Source organism: Mytilus californianus, unplaced genomic scaffold, assembly GCF_021869535.1.
Source record: "Mytilus californianus isolate M0D057914Y unplaced genomic scaffold, xbMytCali1.0.p SCAF_7, whole genome shotgun sequence".
NCBI classification, from domain to species: domain Eukaryota; kingdom Metazoa; phylum Mollusca; class Bivalvia; order Mytilida; family Mytilidae; genus Mytilus; species Mytilus californianus.
In genome coordinates, this window is record NW_026262723.1 from 34,536,644 (window position 1) to 34,553,524 (window position 16,881).

The 16,881-nt window shown below is 29.6% G+C and overlaps 1 protein-coding gene across 1 annotated transcript in view; it reads left to right on the forward strand.

The window, feature by feature from the left end:
• LOC127709496 (suppressor of SWI4 1 homolog) overlaps positions 1–16,089 on the forward strand; it is a 38,549-nt gene extending 22,460 nt beyond the window's left edge. The window contains exons 5-10 of the mRNA XM_052215099.1: positions 1,351–1,458; positions 2,936–3,049; positions 5,588–5,731; positions 6,762–6,916; positions 14,970–15,026; positions 15,737–16,089. Of these exons, the coding sequence (XP_052071059.1) occupies positions 1,351–1,458; positions 2,936–3,049; positions 5,588–5,731; positions 6,762–6,916; positions 14,970–15,026; positions 15,737–16,074 (916 nt within the window). The 3' untranslated portion in view covers positions 16,075–16,089. The remainder of the gene's footprint in view (positions 1–1,350; positions 1,459–2,935; positions 3,050–5,587; positions 5,732–6,761; positions 6,917–14,969; positions 15,027–15,736) is intronic.
• The last annotated feature ends 792 nt before the right edge of the window (positions 16,090–16,881 follow it).

The following is a 16,881-nucleotide window of genomic DNA, read 5'->3' on the forward strand; positions in this document are numbered from 1 at the left end:
CCTATTATATGATCTTTCTAATTTTAATGCCAAATTAAGAGTTTTGACCCCAATTTCACAGTCCACTGAACATAGAAAATGAAAGTGCGAGTGGGTCATCCGTGTACTATGGACATATTCTTGTTTAGTTGTAATATGAATATAGGATTATTAACTAAAACTTCTTTTTTTCACATTTTTGATTAGTATTAGTATATTTTGTTTAATTTCATTTTTCTTGGGAATAGAAGACAAATTTACAAGTTCCATATTTTTTAAACAAAGCCAACATGAGACTGAAAGGAAAGAATGTATAATTATGAAATGCTTGTTTAAGAGTGATTTTCACCAACAAAATAAAAAATTGCAATACAACTCCAGTTAACTTATAATTGAACCTAAAATTCAAACTTTTAAGTGTCTTCAAAGATGTCAATATATCACATTTTATTCTAGAAACAATTTAAATATGCACAAAACAGGTGTATCATGGGCTCTTGGCACAGCTGCTTATATATAATTTGCATATTGGGAACTTGATTCAGGGGAAATAGTCCACTACAAGCAATAAAATAAAAGGTGTCTAAAGTTAATAATAATATACTAATTGCTTGAAGTCTTTTGATTTTCTTTGTCATATAAAAGTCAATGGAGTGAATGAATTGACTGTGAAAGCAATTGGTTAGGCATGTTAGGGGTTCAATTCATAACTCTAAACAGCAATATTGGTCAAGGGTTTTTCTATTTCTATTTATGTGAATAATGATGTAAAGGTACAATGAATGCCTATTGTGGTTACGTATTACAAACTGTCCCTCCCTATGTATAAGTTGAATTGTGAAATAAATACATACTATAGAGACCTAATGGGGAATTTTTTTATAACAAATTCTGTGTTCATATGATGATTATAAAATATATAGGATATAAATTCTGCTATCACTTAATTATGTCTAAAAAATGAACATGCTTTATAACCATGATTATTGTAATGATTTTATGGTTCTTTTCCTGCCTGGAATAAAATGTACATGATTTATGTAAGACGAAGAAATATATATGTAGATTGGAAACTATATGAACTTTTAATATTTCATTTCAATGTAAAATCATTTTAAAAAATCATAGTGTAATGTTTTGTGTGTATAATAGACATGCTGCCCATCAAGGGCCATTATTTGGAACAATAAATGTTTTGTATTCTGTATGAATCGTATTATTAATTTTTTGTGTTTGAAGATTAATATAACTTAAACGGATTATAGGAGTATATGTATGTCTGTTTGCTTTATTGTTTACTGTAGTTTTACTAATAAATAATGTGCTGATACCTTCCAATCAGAAATGATTACTATATTTGATATTTTTTAGCAATATAAGAGTGGTACCAGTTGGTATGAGTAAAAGTGTGAAGAAACTGATCAAGGCAACAGTACCTGATATGAGTAAATATAGTGATGTCAGTGAATATATTACAAAGTAAGTTCAAAGGTTACCAGTCAGTTCTGTACTGTTAAGTAAATAAAGCAGGGGTTATACAAGTTAACCTCTGTTTATTTGTCTGTGAGACCATCTTTTCCTTGGACATATCTGTTGCATTTTTTCCAGCAACAATAAGTCATATCTTCTTCATATATGGCACCAAGAGTCACCTGGATAAGCCCTTGGAATAATCCTACTGTCAGATGCAACTTTACAAGGAGTTAGTTCTATTTATTTTTTTATTTCCAAGCTATTTTATTTGAATTGGAACATTGTGTTAGTGTGAATATTATAGAAGTTTATTGAAAATCAAAGGAATTCAATCAAAATTAGTCTTTTTGAATGTTCTTTTGTTGTTTTATGTTATTTTGGTAACATATTTTATCATGTTAATCTAAATAAGTCAAGTGAACCAACAGCTTTTGTTGGTACAATCTGGTATAGTAATCAGGAAGGATACCAAAGTATGCTGAAGTGAAAATCTCATAAATCCAAACTGTTAAAAGACAACAACATCCTGGTTACGGCAAGAACATTATTTTATTGTGTTCAACATGTTTCACCACTTAGTGTGGCATCTGTGGGACTTTTTTTTGATAAATCATACTATATTATACATATTTATTTGCAATCCAATCATCACCGTAAGAAAAATTGAAAATAATAGTATCATTTTAGTGTTCTTTTAAGTTTTCTTATTTTTCAGCCCTTTGTATAGAATGATTTTACACTGCAACTGTGCTGTTTGTTTAGTCAAAATGCATTGACCCTATAAATGTTGGCTTTACATAGTCCCTGACCATAAATACCCTTGTTTGTGACATTAATAATGTGTTTCTGAAGAGTCTCGGCTTAAAACAAGATAAAAATGCCTTGATGGTGCAGCCTCACCTTATTCATGTTTGTAAGCCTTGTAAAAATAAATTTTCTACTTTGAGACAAAATAAAAATAAGGAGATGTGGTATGATTGCCAATGATACAACTATCCACCAAAGTTCAAATGAAATGGATGTAAGCAATTATAGGCAACCAAACAGCCTTCAACATTGAGAAAAACCCATACTGTAAAGTCAGCTATAAAAGATCCCAACATGAAAAATATGAAACAATTCAATTGAGAAAACTAATCAGTTGATTTATAACAAAACAAATATGACAGATATGAACCAACAACAAACACTGAACTACAGGTTCCTGGCTTGGGGACAGGTACATAAAGAATGTGGCATGGTTAAACATGTTTGTGAACGCTCAACCCTCCCCCTAACCTAGGACAGTGGTGTTACAGCACAATATAAGAACAAACTATAAAAATCAGTATCAGATCAATACACAGCAGAAAAACAATTAACAAAAACACAGACCAGATGTGGCAGGGTATTTATACATCCCTAACAACAAATACAACACAAGTACAGATCTGAGATCGCCTTTGACATATTTGACTTCTTTTTAATTTATTCATGTTTTCAGAGCTGGTTATTTATCAGATAGTGAGGCAGAGTTAGATGGGGAACACAATGAAGTTGTTTTACCACAACATGTGGGAAGCAGAGGAAATATTCAAGCCACTAAAAGTGCAATTAGGTCAGTAAATCTCCCCTGACCCCCTTTTTTTACCACACCAATTATGTAATAAATATCATTAAGTTAATTGTATCTGAGAAAAGATATTAAACTAGTATAGTTATTTATTTTTTAGTAAATGAAATTTTTCCGAAGTTATGTCGCCATTTAAACCTTGCATGATCAGGTTAAATAAAGCTGAAATATTATCTGGTCTTACCAGAGCAGTGATTGATTAAAGTTTATATTAATGGTAAAAGAATTTTTGTCCCCCACGTAACGCGTTGCGGGGGACATGGAAATACCGGGCATCAGTGTGTCCGTCCGTCAGTCCGGTCTTGTTAGCTCTCTCACAGGTACAATTCTTGCCAGACATTTTTAGTTTCCGTTCTCTAACTTAAGTTTGCCTCAACCAAATGTTATGAAACTTATACACAATGCTTATTACCACTAAATACAGATCAAGTTTGAATTTTGGTAGCATCACTCTAACAATTCTAGAGTTATGCCCTTTATAAATTGAAAAATTGCAAAATATTTAATTCCGTTCTCTAACTTAAGTTTGCCTCAACCAAATATTATGAAACTTATACACAATGCGTATTACCACAAAACACAGATCAAGTTTGAATTTTGGTGGTGTCACTTAAATGGTTCTAGAGTTATGCCCCTTTATAATGGAAAAATTGCAAAATTTTTAGTTTCCATTCTCTAACTTAAGTTTGCCTCAACCAAATATTATGAGACTTACACGCAATGCTTATTGCCATAAAACTCGGATCAAGTTCTAATTTGGGTAGCGTCACTTTTACCGTTCTTAGTTAAGGTAGCACTACAGTCTAACAATGATTTTTTGAAGATATTTTTTTTATCACATAATTTTCAAGTAAGTATTACTCTGCACAGTTTGTAAAAATCCCAAAGTCATTATCATATCACAACAGGGAGTAAATTGATAATGAACTTATGTAAATAAAAGCACATGTAATTAATCTAAATATATAGGCATTTGGGAGGGGCTAATATGTCAATCATCTGTTGATGATGTACCAGTGTCCAGCTGTTAATCCCTGACCACAAGATAAATATCTCATTGCATTGCAACAAAACTAATTTATAAAACATGGAAGTTTAGAACAGAGAAAAAGAAAAAGATATGAATAGGAAAAAATTTAAAGGAAAAAAATCTATGGAAAAGAGTGTGAAAGTATCTTTGAAAGCCTCTGACTGCCTGTATAAATTTCTCGTCTTTGTTCTTCTACATTAAAAAAAATTTTAGGCATTTTAACTAATTTTAAGTGTATGTGAAATTTTTTAATTCCATGAAACTCATAAATCATGTTGGACAGTCTATTTTCAAGAAGGGGATTGTCTTGATCTTTTTATGGACATGTCTTTTAATGCACAATTTTAATATTTAAGCTAATTTCAGTCATCATGGTCATATTATATTTCTTTTTAAAATTCAAATGAAAATTATTCTTTATAGTGAGAATAATGATGTTAAGTATTAATTATGATGCAGCTGGCCAATCCTGTTATTCTCTTATCTTAGACTGTCTGGACAGAGGCGGAGCTTTGTCTTTATTTAATTACTACATTTTGTACATCACAGATGTTGGTCAAATCTGTGACGTCAAACTCCCGCCAAATGCCAAGTTAGTGTTATACAGTGCTTACAAAATGCAAATTTTACAGCATTAGAGCATCAAAGACACAATGTGTGTGGTTCTATTGATAAAGTATTGGTGTTAGAACACTCCTGGGGTGTTCCCAGTGGAATTTTTGTATTTATGTGGCATTTATAGGGGTTCTTAAGAGGAAATTCAGTTTTAAGGTCATTTCTCAGAACAATTTTTCATGAAAATTGTAAGGAAAAAATGAAAATAGAAACTTTACGGGTACCCTATTGGCTTGACTTTGATATATGTGATTGAAGGGAGTATTTTCTACAATACTGTGTCCCAGTTTTTGGATAATTTGTTTCTAAATGAATTTATAGGTCTCTAAAGATGAAAGGTGAAATGAGGTTTGGCATCCAGCAGTAAAAATAATATATCTTATTACTGGAGGCATATATCAAAAATCTGAGACACGGTTTTGTAGATTGTAAATGGTTGATTAAAGGGATGAAAACAAATTTATACTACCATTTGACCTGAATGTGCCATTTTCATCCAAGTTGGAAGACCACTTTTTTGGCAATTAATGAGCTATATTTTGAGATTAATCATACCAAAAATAAATTTATCTATAGATTAAGAAAGAATTATATTTCAGCTTTAAAATGAGTTAAAGATTTTAAAAATCCATTGAGTAGTTTTGGAGAAATTAATCTTTAAAGACTGTTGGTTGGAGTCAGAAAATTCTGACTGTAGTGCTACCTTAAGTCCCTTTATAACTATATAATATGCAAGCAGGGGCATCATCTGTTTCCACGTGTGGACACAATCCACATTTATTTTTATTTTTTTCCTGAAATATGAGGAAATGTAAGTGGCTTGTATTTTGCATGTTTTGCTGTGTAGGAATATAATTTAACTGATTTATTTTCTACAGATTGACAGAACTAGGGCCAAGACTTACCCTACAGTTAGTAAAGATAGAAGAAGGTATCTGTGATGGAGAAGTGATGTTTCATGAATTTATTGAGAAGACTGGGGATGAAGTTAAACAATTGAAAGCTCTGAGAGAAAAGAAAAGGTTTGTTCTTACCCATAAGCCTGTCTAATTCAGAATCATTTTAGACTGAAAATATCACCTGGGTTAGACAGTTGTTTGTTTACACAAGTTAGTGTAAACGTGGAAATTTTTGTGCTGGGATTACTTTCTCTAAATCTCGTAATCATGTAAAATGCATAGAAAATATCACCCATGTGAAAAGTATTTGTATAAAATTCATTTGAAGAATGTCTGTATCAATAATTTTTTGGTAAATTTAGTCTCAACTCAAAAGTAAATGCATTGAAAATATCCATGTTTACTGTATCCATGGTAACTTAACCAAAAAATAAGTATTCTATGTTGTGATAAAAGAGTTCAGTGTAGGAAGATTTTATGTTTATGCAGTCAAAGGCAGGTTTTGGTTCAGACAGAATCGGAAAAACCTTCCATCTACCTCATTAAAGGGTTTCTAGAAAGACATCAGATTGTATAAATATCAGGGGTAGGAAACTTACTATGGTACATGTACTTTTTCTAATATGTCCAAACGAAATGAAGGAATGCCAATAGTGTCATTTGTCTTTAGATTTTGATATGAAAGCTAATGAGATTGATATTGAGAAATGGAATAATTTTGTTGAAATTAATGAACCCATTTTGTTGTTATATCACTGGTGTTACTCATCATGTCAATGATATAGGAAAAATAATGCAAAAATCAAAAGCAACATATTTTGATCTCTGGCAATAACTGTTTGACCATAGGGCTTTTCTAGTAAAATTGAATAGGAGGATTGGATACCGCATGATATCTTTTCCTGTGGGTAATAGGGGTGGAATTTTACACAATTTTGTTGCAATTGAAACTAAGAATTATGGGTGATCACTGGTGGGATATAAAAAAAGTTTTGACTAACACCCCGTCCCCTTCCTACATTTATTCCTCGAATGGCCCTTACTCAAAACTTCATGGACCCATTGAAATTTTACTTGGCAAATATGTATTATTTTCATTCCTTCAGGACAATTTTATATTAAATAACATAACAATGCATCATGTATCTTTCAGAAAGTTGAAAGAAATTAGGAAAAAGAAACAAGAAGAAAATGTGAAAAAGAAACAAGATGAAAAAGAGGCTAATAAGTTAAAATCATTGGAAGGGATGAAGAAAAGTGAGGATGAGGAGGAAAGTACAGATGAGGAGAAGGAGAAGGTTGAAAATGGTATGTATTCTGTATTCTGTATTATGGTATGTATTACATATTATGACTCGGGTGTTTTGTTTCTGACATCTGTGCTGTCAACAATTGTCGGAAATTTGTGATTCCGTCACACAGAAAAGACATTTTACAAAGTTAACTGTAATGTGAAGTAGAAGTACTGGTGAATAGTCATTTTTCAACAAAATGCAAATTCATATTTTTGTATGATTGCCAACAAGACAAACTAAACACCAGAGACCTAAGAAAAAAAAAAAAATAACTAAAGAGCACTGTACAGCTTTCAACAATGAGCAAAACCCATGCTGTATAGTAAGTTGTACGAGAACACTTGCATGACACAATTCAACAGAGAAAATCGACAGCCCTATTTAGTGATGTTAAGTTATTTTATGTACAGGTAATGTTCAACACAATACAAAAAAGATGCTTTGTGTTAAACAACAAAACAAATCTTTAATAGTTGCTTTTTATTATTCAACAAAGTACAAATTTCTTTATGCTAAACATCATGAACATTATTCAACAAAGTACAAATTTATTTATGCTAAACATCATGAACATTATTCAACAAAGTACAAATTTCTTTATGTTAAACATCATGAACATTATTCAACAAAGTACAAATTTCTTTTGCTAAACATCATGAACATTCAACAAAGTACAAATTTCTTTTGCTAAACATCATGAACATTATTCAACAAAGTACAAATTTCTTTTGCTAAACATCATGAACATTCAACAAAGTACAAATTTCTTTTGCTAAACATCATGAACATTATTCAACAAAGTACAAATTTCTTTTGCTAAACATCATGAAGAACATTATTCAACAAAGTACAAATTTCTTTTGCTAAACATCATGAAGAACATTATTCAACAAAGTACAAATTTCTTTTGCTAAACATCATGATCATTATTCAACAAAGTACAAATTTATTTATGCTAAACATCATGAACATTATTCAACAAAGTACAAATTTATTTATGCTAAACATCATGAACATTATTCAACAAAGTACAAATTTATTTATGCTAAACATCATGAACATTATTCAACAAAGTCCAAATTTATTTATGCTAAACATCATGACCATTATTCAACAAAGTACAAATTTCTTTATGCTAAACATCATGAACATTATTCAACAAAGTCCAAATTTATTTATGCTAAACATCATGACCATTATTCAACAAAGTACAGATTTCTTTATGCTAAACATCATGAACATTATTCAACAAAGTACAATTTTCTTTTGCTAAACATCATGAACATTATTCAACAAACATGACAAAGTACAAATTGTTTTTGCTAAACATCATGAAACAAAATACAAACTTCCTTTTTTGTTGCTTTGTATTGTTCAACAAATAGGCATGATAATTTTGTTTGATTTAGCAAAATACAGGATCCAAGTTGCTTCAAAACTACATAACATCCCTTAAACAAACCTTTTTCATTATTGAATTTTAAATTTCATAATAAATGTATGACTGGATAGAAATGGTTTTGGACCATTCTGAATTTTAAGAAGTCGGGGGCATTACTTAAACAAATAACTTTAAAAACTACCTATACAAGTTATTTTGAAAACTAGGCTATATTAAATATTACTTATATAAGTAACTTTTGTAAATATTGTTTTTATAGGTTCCCATTCATACAGATTTTACTACCTTTAACAAATTTTCACAGACATCTGGTTACCTTTCCCATATAATATAAAAACAAATCCTCCTGAAACACTTATTATCTTTCATACGAACTTACATTTCATATCGACGCTTCTGGGTCAACGATTGGTCTCTTGGGACATTGAGTTATCATTTTCCTTGAAAATCTTAAAGGCAGACAGATATAAATAGATGGATACTTGTGATTTAATTAAGACTTGAAGTTATTTATAATTTTTAAATAATTGAAATTACTAATTCTTTTAAAGATGTATTAAATGACTTGTACAAGAGATATTTTTGTTAATATTTTTAAAGTAACTATTTATCTCTATACTCCTCTCAAATTGATGAAACTACATTTAGTCCATGCTTCTATTGAAATTTAAAATAACTCTATTGAGTAATTTGATATTTTTAAAAAAACAAATATTGCCTATATGAGTAACTAAAACTAGAGGCTCTAAAGAGCCTGTGTCGCTCACCTTGATCTATGTGCATATCAAACAAAGGACACTCTCTAACATTGTAGACAAGAATAGACTTCATGACAAAAATCTCTATTTGTTGATCTTGTATTACTGATCTTTTAGTCTGTTTAGTTTCTCTCTATCTTCTTTACTTTTTGCTCAAAAAACAAAAGAGTTCTAACTATATCGGCGAAATTTGACTTTTTAATAGATCTTGCCTTGCTGATCATTTTTGTGATTTAAAGTGTTTAATCATCTATTATAATTTAAATCATATAAGGCATAACGGAAAAAGAATGTTTCTCTCTAAATATCATAGTTTTCATGATAATAAGCAAAAATGAAAAAAATGGTAAAATTTGTCATTTATGGGCAATAACTCCTATAAGAATTTGTCTAACATTTTTGACGTATATGGACAATTGGTAGAGTTCATTATTCTGAACATTTTTGCTCCTTTCAGATTTTCTCTATTTATAACGGTTTAAAAAATAATAGACAAATCTTGCATTTTACCCCTATGTTCTATATTTAAGCCATGTCGGCCATGTTGGTTCGTAGGCGGGGTCATTGGACACATTTTTTTTAAACTACATACCCTAATGATGATTGTGGCCATGTTTGGTTAAATTTGTCTCAGTAGTTTTAGAGGAGAAGATTTTTGTAAAAGATTACAAAAATTTACAAAAAAAATTGTTAAAAATTGACTATAAAGGGCAATAACTCCTTAAGGGGTCAATTGACCATTTTGGTCATATTGATTTATTTGTAGATCTTACTTTGCTGAACATTATTGCTGTTTACAGTTTATCTCTATCTATAATAATATTGACAATAATAACCAAAACCTGCCAAATTTTCTTAAAATTACCAATTCATGGGCAGCAACCCAACAATGGGTTGTCTGATTTGTCTGAAAATTTCAGGGCAGATAGATCTTGACCTGATGAACAATTTTACCTCTTTAAGATTTGCTCTTAATGCTTTGGTTTCAGAGATATAAGCCAAAATCTACATTTTAACCCTATGTTCTATTTTTAGCCATGGCGCCCATCTTGGTTGTCGGGCCGGGTCATCAGACACATTTTTTTAAAATGATACCCCAATAATGATTGTGGCCAAGTTTGGTTAAATTTGGTCCAGTAGTTTCAGAGGAGAAGATTTTTGTAAAAGTTAACGACGACTGAAAAGTGAGCTTTTCTCATCACTTGGCCTTTTAGGCCAGGTGAGCTAAAAATAACTTATTTATTTAACGCCCCTGAGTTTGAAGTAAGAAAGACTTGAACCCATGTAAAAATCTTGCTTTTTTCAACCAACTCTATTCCTACCAGCAATTTGAAAGCCATGGTGTAACATTTAGTTGCACTAGTGTACTGTTTATATATGAATTGTTATATAAGCAGTCTTTGATTTAAAGAGTTGAGTTACATAAACAAATGTGAGAAAATAAATTACTATGAATATCACATATTGAAGGAAAACATGTACATATTAATACAATGCAAATTTAGAAAAAGTTTGTTTAGTAACACTTCTCTTGAATTATTTCTAAAGTAACCATCAGCATTCTTTTGTCCGACATAATCTAATGTTAGGGATCATAGATTTATTCTTACGAGGAAGCTCCGAGCATGCTCGGAGGATGCTCGGAGCTTTTTCAGTAGGCTCTTCTCTGCAGTTTATGTGAAAATAATTATCATGATCCATTAAGATGTCAATCAAATCTACACCACTTCTATAATAAGGAAAGTTGAGCATTATAGAGGAAGCTCAATTAACACCTGTGTAAACAACTGATCTATTCAAATACATTTTGCATGACATTTTACAAATTATAGAAAAGATAAGAAATTCTTCAACAGTACTGTGTAATGCTTGGAAAGAAATCTCAAGTCTCCACAAAAAAGTGAAAGTCATTTAACAAAAAATATACAATTATTATATTTATTAATCATTTCTTTTTTTTAAATAAAAAAAATTCTCAAATCTTATAATTAGATGATATGATTTAAATATAGTTTATATTATATAATATGCTACATAAAAGTTATCAAGACACAAACAACAGTCAGGGGGGCGATACTAAACCAGTTATTTTTTTTAGTTACTTATTATATATTAATAGGTATTTTTTGTTTTTTTAAATTATTTGATATAAACTCAATAGTTATTTTAAATGTCAAAAGTGGACTAAATGTAGTTTTTAAGAATTTTTTTATCATTTCATTAAGTAAAATTAAGTATTTATCCAACTTGAGATGAGTATAGAGAGATTACTTTAAAAATAATGACAAAAATATTACTTTTATAAATTATTTTATACATCTTCGAAAAACTAAGCATACTTACAATTACATGTATTTAAGGAACATATGTAATTGTTTTTGATAAAGATTTCAAATTATAAATAACTTCAAGTCTTAATTAAATCACAAAGTTCCATCCATTTATATTTGTTCATCTATAAGATTTTAAAGGAAAATGTTATTTTAATAGCTCCAAGAGACCAATCTATGACCAAGAAGTGTGGCATCAGAAAGGCAATTAGTGTTTCAGGAGGATTTAAATAGTTTTATACTGCATGGGGAAAATAACCAGATGTGAAAATTTGTTAAAGCTTGTAAAACCTGTATGAATGGACACCTATAGAAATAATATTAACAGAAGTTACTTATTCATGATATATAAGTAATATTTAAAACAACCTTGTTTTCAATATAACTTGTATAGGTTATTTTGAAAATTACTAGTTTAAGTAATGCCCCTGACTATTAAAACAATGATAATTTTTTTTTTTTTTTAAAATAGCAAAGTTAGTTTTTTATAAAAAAAATTATGGCTACTCTAAGAAAGGTTGAGGAGATAATACCACCATTGTTTTCCCTCTAGTACGTCTCACTTTAATTGTCATTTTTTTTTATAATTGTGCAGATTTGGTTTTATTTTAAATAAAGAAGTGAAGTTTTATCCTGACCTGTACTTGAATGAAAACATAATATAAAATTGTTTCCCCCTATCAGTCTTTGTTTAATTGGTATTTTTCCAAAAATATGTGCAGAATTTATCTATGTTTTAAATAAAGAAATACTTGACATGAGTAAAGTTTTTTCTTGTCCTGTACTATAGTAATAAAACAACATAATTTTTCAGTGCATATAAGAAAGAAGACATCACCAGAAATAACCAACCAAATTCTATCCCCCTTTTTTTTCTCTGTTTACAAGCTTTAGTAGCCATGTCCCCTAAAATTGCAAAATATTTTATATAAAAAACTAACTTTGCAATTTTATAAAAAAAAATACCATTGTTTAGTTAAGGGCATTACTTAAACTAGTAATTTTCAAAATAACCTATACAAGTTATATTGAAAACAAGGTTGTTTCAAATATTACTTATATATCATGAATAAGTAACTTCTGTTAATATCATTTCTATAGGTGTCCATTCATACAGGTTTTACAAGCTTTAACAAATTTTCACATCTGGTTATTTTCCCCATGCAGTATAAAACTATTTAAATCCTCCTGAAACACTAATTGCCTTTCTGATGCCACACTTCTTGGTCATAGATTGGTCTCTTGGGGCTATTAAAATAACATTTTCCTTCAAAATCTTAGAGATGAACAAATATAAATGGATGGAACCTTGTGATTTAATTAAGACTTGAAGTTATTTATAATTTGAAATATTTATCAAAAACAATTACATATGTTCCTTAAATAATTGTGCTTAGTTTTTCGCTTAGTTTTTTGAAGATGTATAAAATAATTTATAAAAGTAATATTTTTGTCATTATTTTTAAAGTAATCTCTCTATACTCATCTCAAGTTGGATAAATACTTAATTTTACTTAATGAAATGATATAAAAATTCTTAAAAACTACATTTAGTCCACTTTTGACATTTAAAATAACAATTGAGATTATATCAAATAATTTAAAAAAACAAAAAATACCTATTAATATAAGTAACTAAAAAAAATAACTTGTTTAGTATCGCCACCTGACTGTTGTTTGTGTCTTGATAACTTTTATGTAGCATATTATATAATATAAACTATATTTAAATCATATCATCTAATTATAAAATTTGAGAATTTTTTTTATTATAAAAAAAGAAATGATTATTTTAAAAATATAATAATTGTATATTTTTTGTTAAAGACTTTTACTTTTTGTGGAGACATGAGATTTCTTTCCAAGCATTACACAGTACTGTTGAAGAATTTCTAATCTATTCTATACTTTTGTAAAATTTCAGGCAAAATGTATTTGAATAGATTAGATGTTTACACAGGTGTTAATTGAGCTTCCTCTATAATGCTCTACTTTCCTTATTATAGAAGTGGTGTAGATTTGATTGACATTTTAATGGATCATGATAATTATTTTCACATAAACTGCAGAGAAGAGCCTACTGAAAAAGCTCCGAGCATCCTCCGAGCATGCTCGGAGCTTCCTCATAAGAATAAATCTATGATCCCTTATATTCATCTCAGTATCAACATTTAGATTCCTCCGCCAATAAAAACTGGCCATCATTTAATACCTAAGACCTTTGAAAGTAAACAGCTATAAACCAACATTGTTGACATTCTCATGAGTTTCTTTGTGCAACAACAAACTCTATTGAAGATGTAAACTGCTGAAATTGGAATAGCAGCATTTTCATAGATGACATCTTTTTTAATTATGTACAATACATCTTAAGTATGGAAAAATTAAGATTTTAAGGCTTAAGTGAAATCAAGTTTTAAAACATTGAAATTTTAGAGTGAAAATGTATCTCTGGATCTTTCTTAATAGAATTATGAGAAGAAAAGAATATTAATCTGTGTTGATATAACACAAACTTATAAATATTTGTTCAAAAGTGTATGTTTAGAAAAATAGAAAAATACATAGCCTAGGAAAAAGCCAGAGGAGTTTAGAAAGAAAAATCCATAGCCAATCAGAGCTCAGATATAAATAGTTCTAATTTTACTTTCCACTTGTAGAGATCAAAATTTGCATATTTCATAGGTTCTCTTCCTTATTTTAAAAACAAAAACGACTTCAACAAGTCAATTAATGTTAAGCAAAACATATTTGACCTGCATCAAAATGCTGTGATGAATGACTTCCTCAAGTCAAAAAGTTACCAAGATTGGTTAACTCAAGACCCATGTATAAATATAAAAAGGTCAAGCATCGACATGAAATTGAGACAACATTGTTAGGTAATGCTGAGTCTTCTCAAGAAAAATATGAGTTCGATTCTAAAAAAAAAGTGACAATGTTCATTCACTTTCTGATGCAACCATTTATAACCACTAAAAGTGGGGAAAAAACTTTGATATAAAGAAAAACTGTTCAATCAGATCATTTATACTTGTAGATACCGCATGTCCTTGCAAATTCTCAGAAAAGATTTTATTGTCATAGGTGATGAACTTTGACCACAAAATAATGTGTTTTCATCCTGTTTTATGAAGCATAAATTGAATTAAAGAAGTCTGTCATTTTCTGACTTCGACAAGTCCAAAATTGTAAACACACATTTTTATCAAAATACATGAGTTGACAAATATAAGTCAGAAACCAAAAAAGAGTCTGTCATTTTCTGACTTCGACAAGTCCAAAATTGTAAACACACATTTTTATCAAAATACATGAGTTGACTTATATAAGTCAGAAACAAAAAAAAGACTTGTTTATGTCTGAGCGCTGACTGATAGCAGAGGTAAAAGAGAGTGATTTTAAGTATAAGTAGAAAACATGTTTTGTTTTTAATAAAGTGTTATCAAACTAATCTAGCCACTGGACGTTAAGCAACCAACAATCAATCAATCAATCAAACTAATCTGTAAACCAATTTAATCAGAGAGTTATATATTTTCAGTAATAAGACATAATTTTTTTTTATATTTATAGAACATGAGGATGATAGAGAGTATTACAAACAGGAAGTAGGCGTGGAACCTGATGCAGGTATGATAATTAACAACATGTATATATGTATGATTACGATTCACATTTTGTTTATCAGGTATTTTGCATCATTTTTGGGGGCTTTTTTATCCTTAGGAGAGCACAAATTCCACTATAATGAAACCCAATAGCATAGGTTATCAAAAAGTAAATCAAATTAACCATTTTCCTTTGCAGTTTCAATCTTTTGATAAAAATGTGCAATTTGTAAACATCGAAATCAGAAAATCTGACAGCTTTGAAAATTGCTGGAATTGTTCTGTATCCATGGATAATCTTATCTGTCTTCAAAAATCTTAGAATGATTGGTCTACGTCCAAAGATGATCTGTATGCTTGAATTTTTATTAAATTTGTAGAAAGTACATAAAGGGATTGTGTTTCTATTGGCACTAAGCATATAAGTAAGGAATCCTTGTAATTTTTATAAATATAATGCCTGGACTAGACAGAAGGTATGAATCACTTACTCTATCAGCTCATCTGAGTTTATCTCTGTTTTGAAGGTTTTATTGTTGTACAACATTTAGTTAAGTGATTAATGTTTTTTTGGTGTGTTGTTTGCCTTTTCATCTTTAATTTTGGTTATTCCTTCTTTAAAATAAAATGTATTGCTGTTTTGTATCATCTTATGCTATTAGACTATTCCTAATAATAGGTGAAATTAGTTAAGATATTCTAATTACATTGTATTTATAACCATATTTTCAGAGTTATTTCCAAAAGCAAGAGCCCAGAAGAGAAATAGATCTCATTCTAGACCTAACGAGAAGGCTAAAAGATTCAAGAAAAATACAGAAAAAGATTTTACCAATCGTAAAGAAAGAGATTTTACCAATCGTAAAGAAAAAGATTTTACCAATCGTAAAGACATAAAATCAAATTTCAAAGCAAACAAGTTTTCTAAAGGAAATTCAAAGGACAAATTGAAATCTGGGAAAGTTTATCTGAAGGACAAAATGCAGGGAAAGGACAAGCAATTTAAAAATAAAGGTTCATTTTCAGGGCGGGGCAAAGAGAAAAAGACAGGTTTTCGGAAGAAGAAATAAAGTTTTGTTGATTAATTATTGACTTTTTACTTGTGAAAAATTCTGCATTCAGTCATTGACTAATGCTTCTCATCCAGCTGTAAACATGGCAAGCCAAATTGTATAAAGAACATTCATAGATAAAATTTGTTCTCTCTGTTAGATAACACTGGGCATTGTCACATAATCGTGATGTGACAATAGTGAAATTGATGTAACCAATAAAATTTGATGTCATACATGAATAAAGAACATATAGCAAGGGAAACCATATACATTTTATCAAAACATATAAACCAGTCAGGTTTACTTTAAATCAGCAAAATATTACAGTAGGTAAGTTTCTATTATTTATATGTTTGTATTTATTTCATAAAACTACCCTATGTACACATATGTGTTAGTATTTTGAATTTTGAAAATGAAAAACAGAAATTGATAGGAATCTAAGGAACAATAATGACTTATTAAGAATTTCATATTGAGTTATTTGCTAAGCATAACTTTGGTTTTATGGATTAAAAAAAGTGATAAAAACAAAATGAAAACTAGACAAAGTGATGCCCCTGCACTCCACTCTGAAATAACTGTATTATAACAAAGTCAGTGTAGGACTTTTTTTGAGATATTATTATGTCTAGGAGACACAAATGAGGACCCTGCAGATGCAAAGTGTTACTTTAAAATACACAAATTTGAGCATGGGAGCACATATGTCTTTGGTTCACTGCAAAGTGAAAACTTCCTAGCATTCAAACAGTGGGAGGAATTATCTGACTTGCTTTGCACCTCTTATGCAAGGTTCAACCCTAGACCTGTTGTGTATGA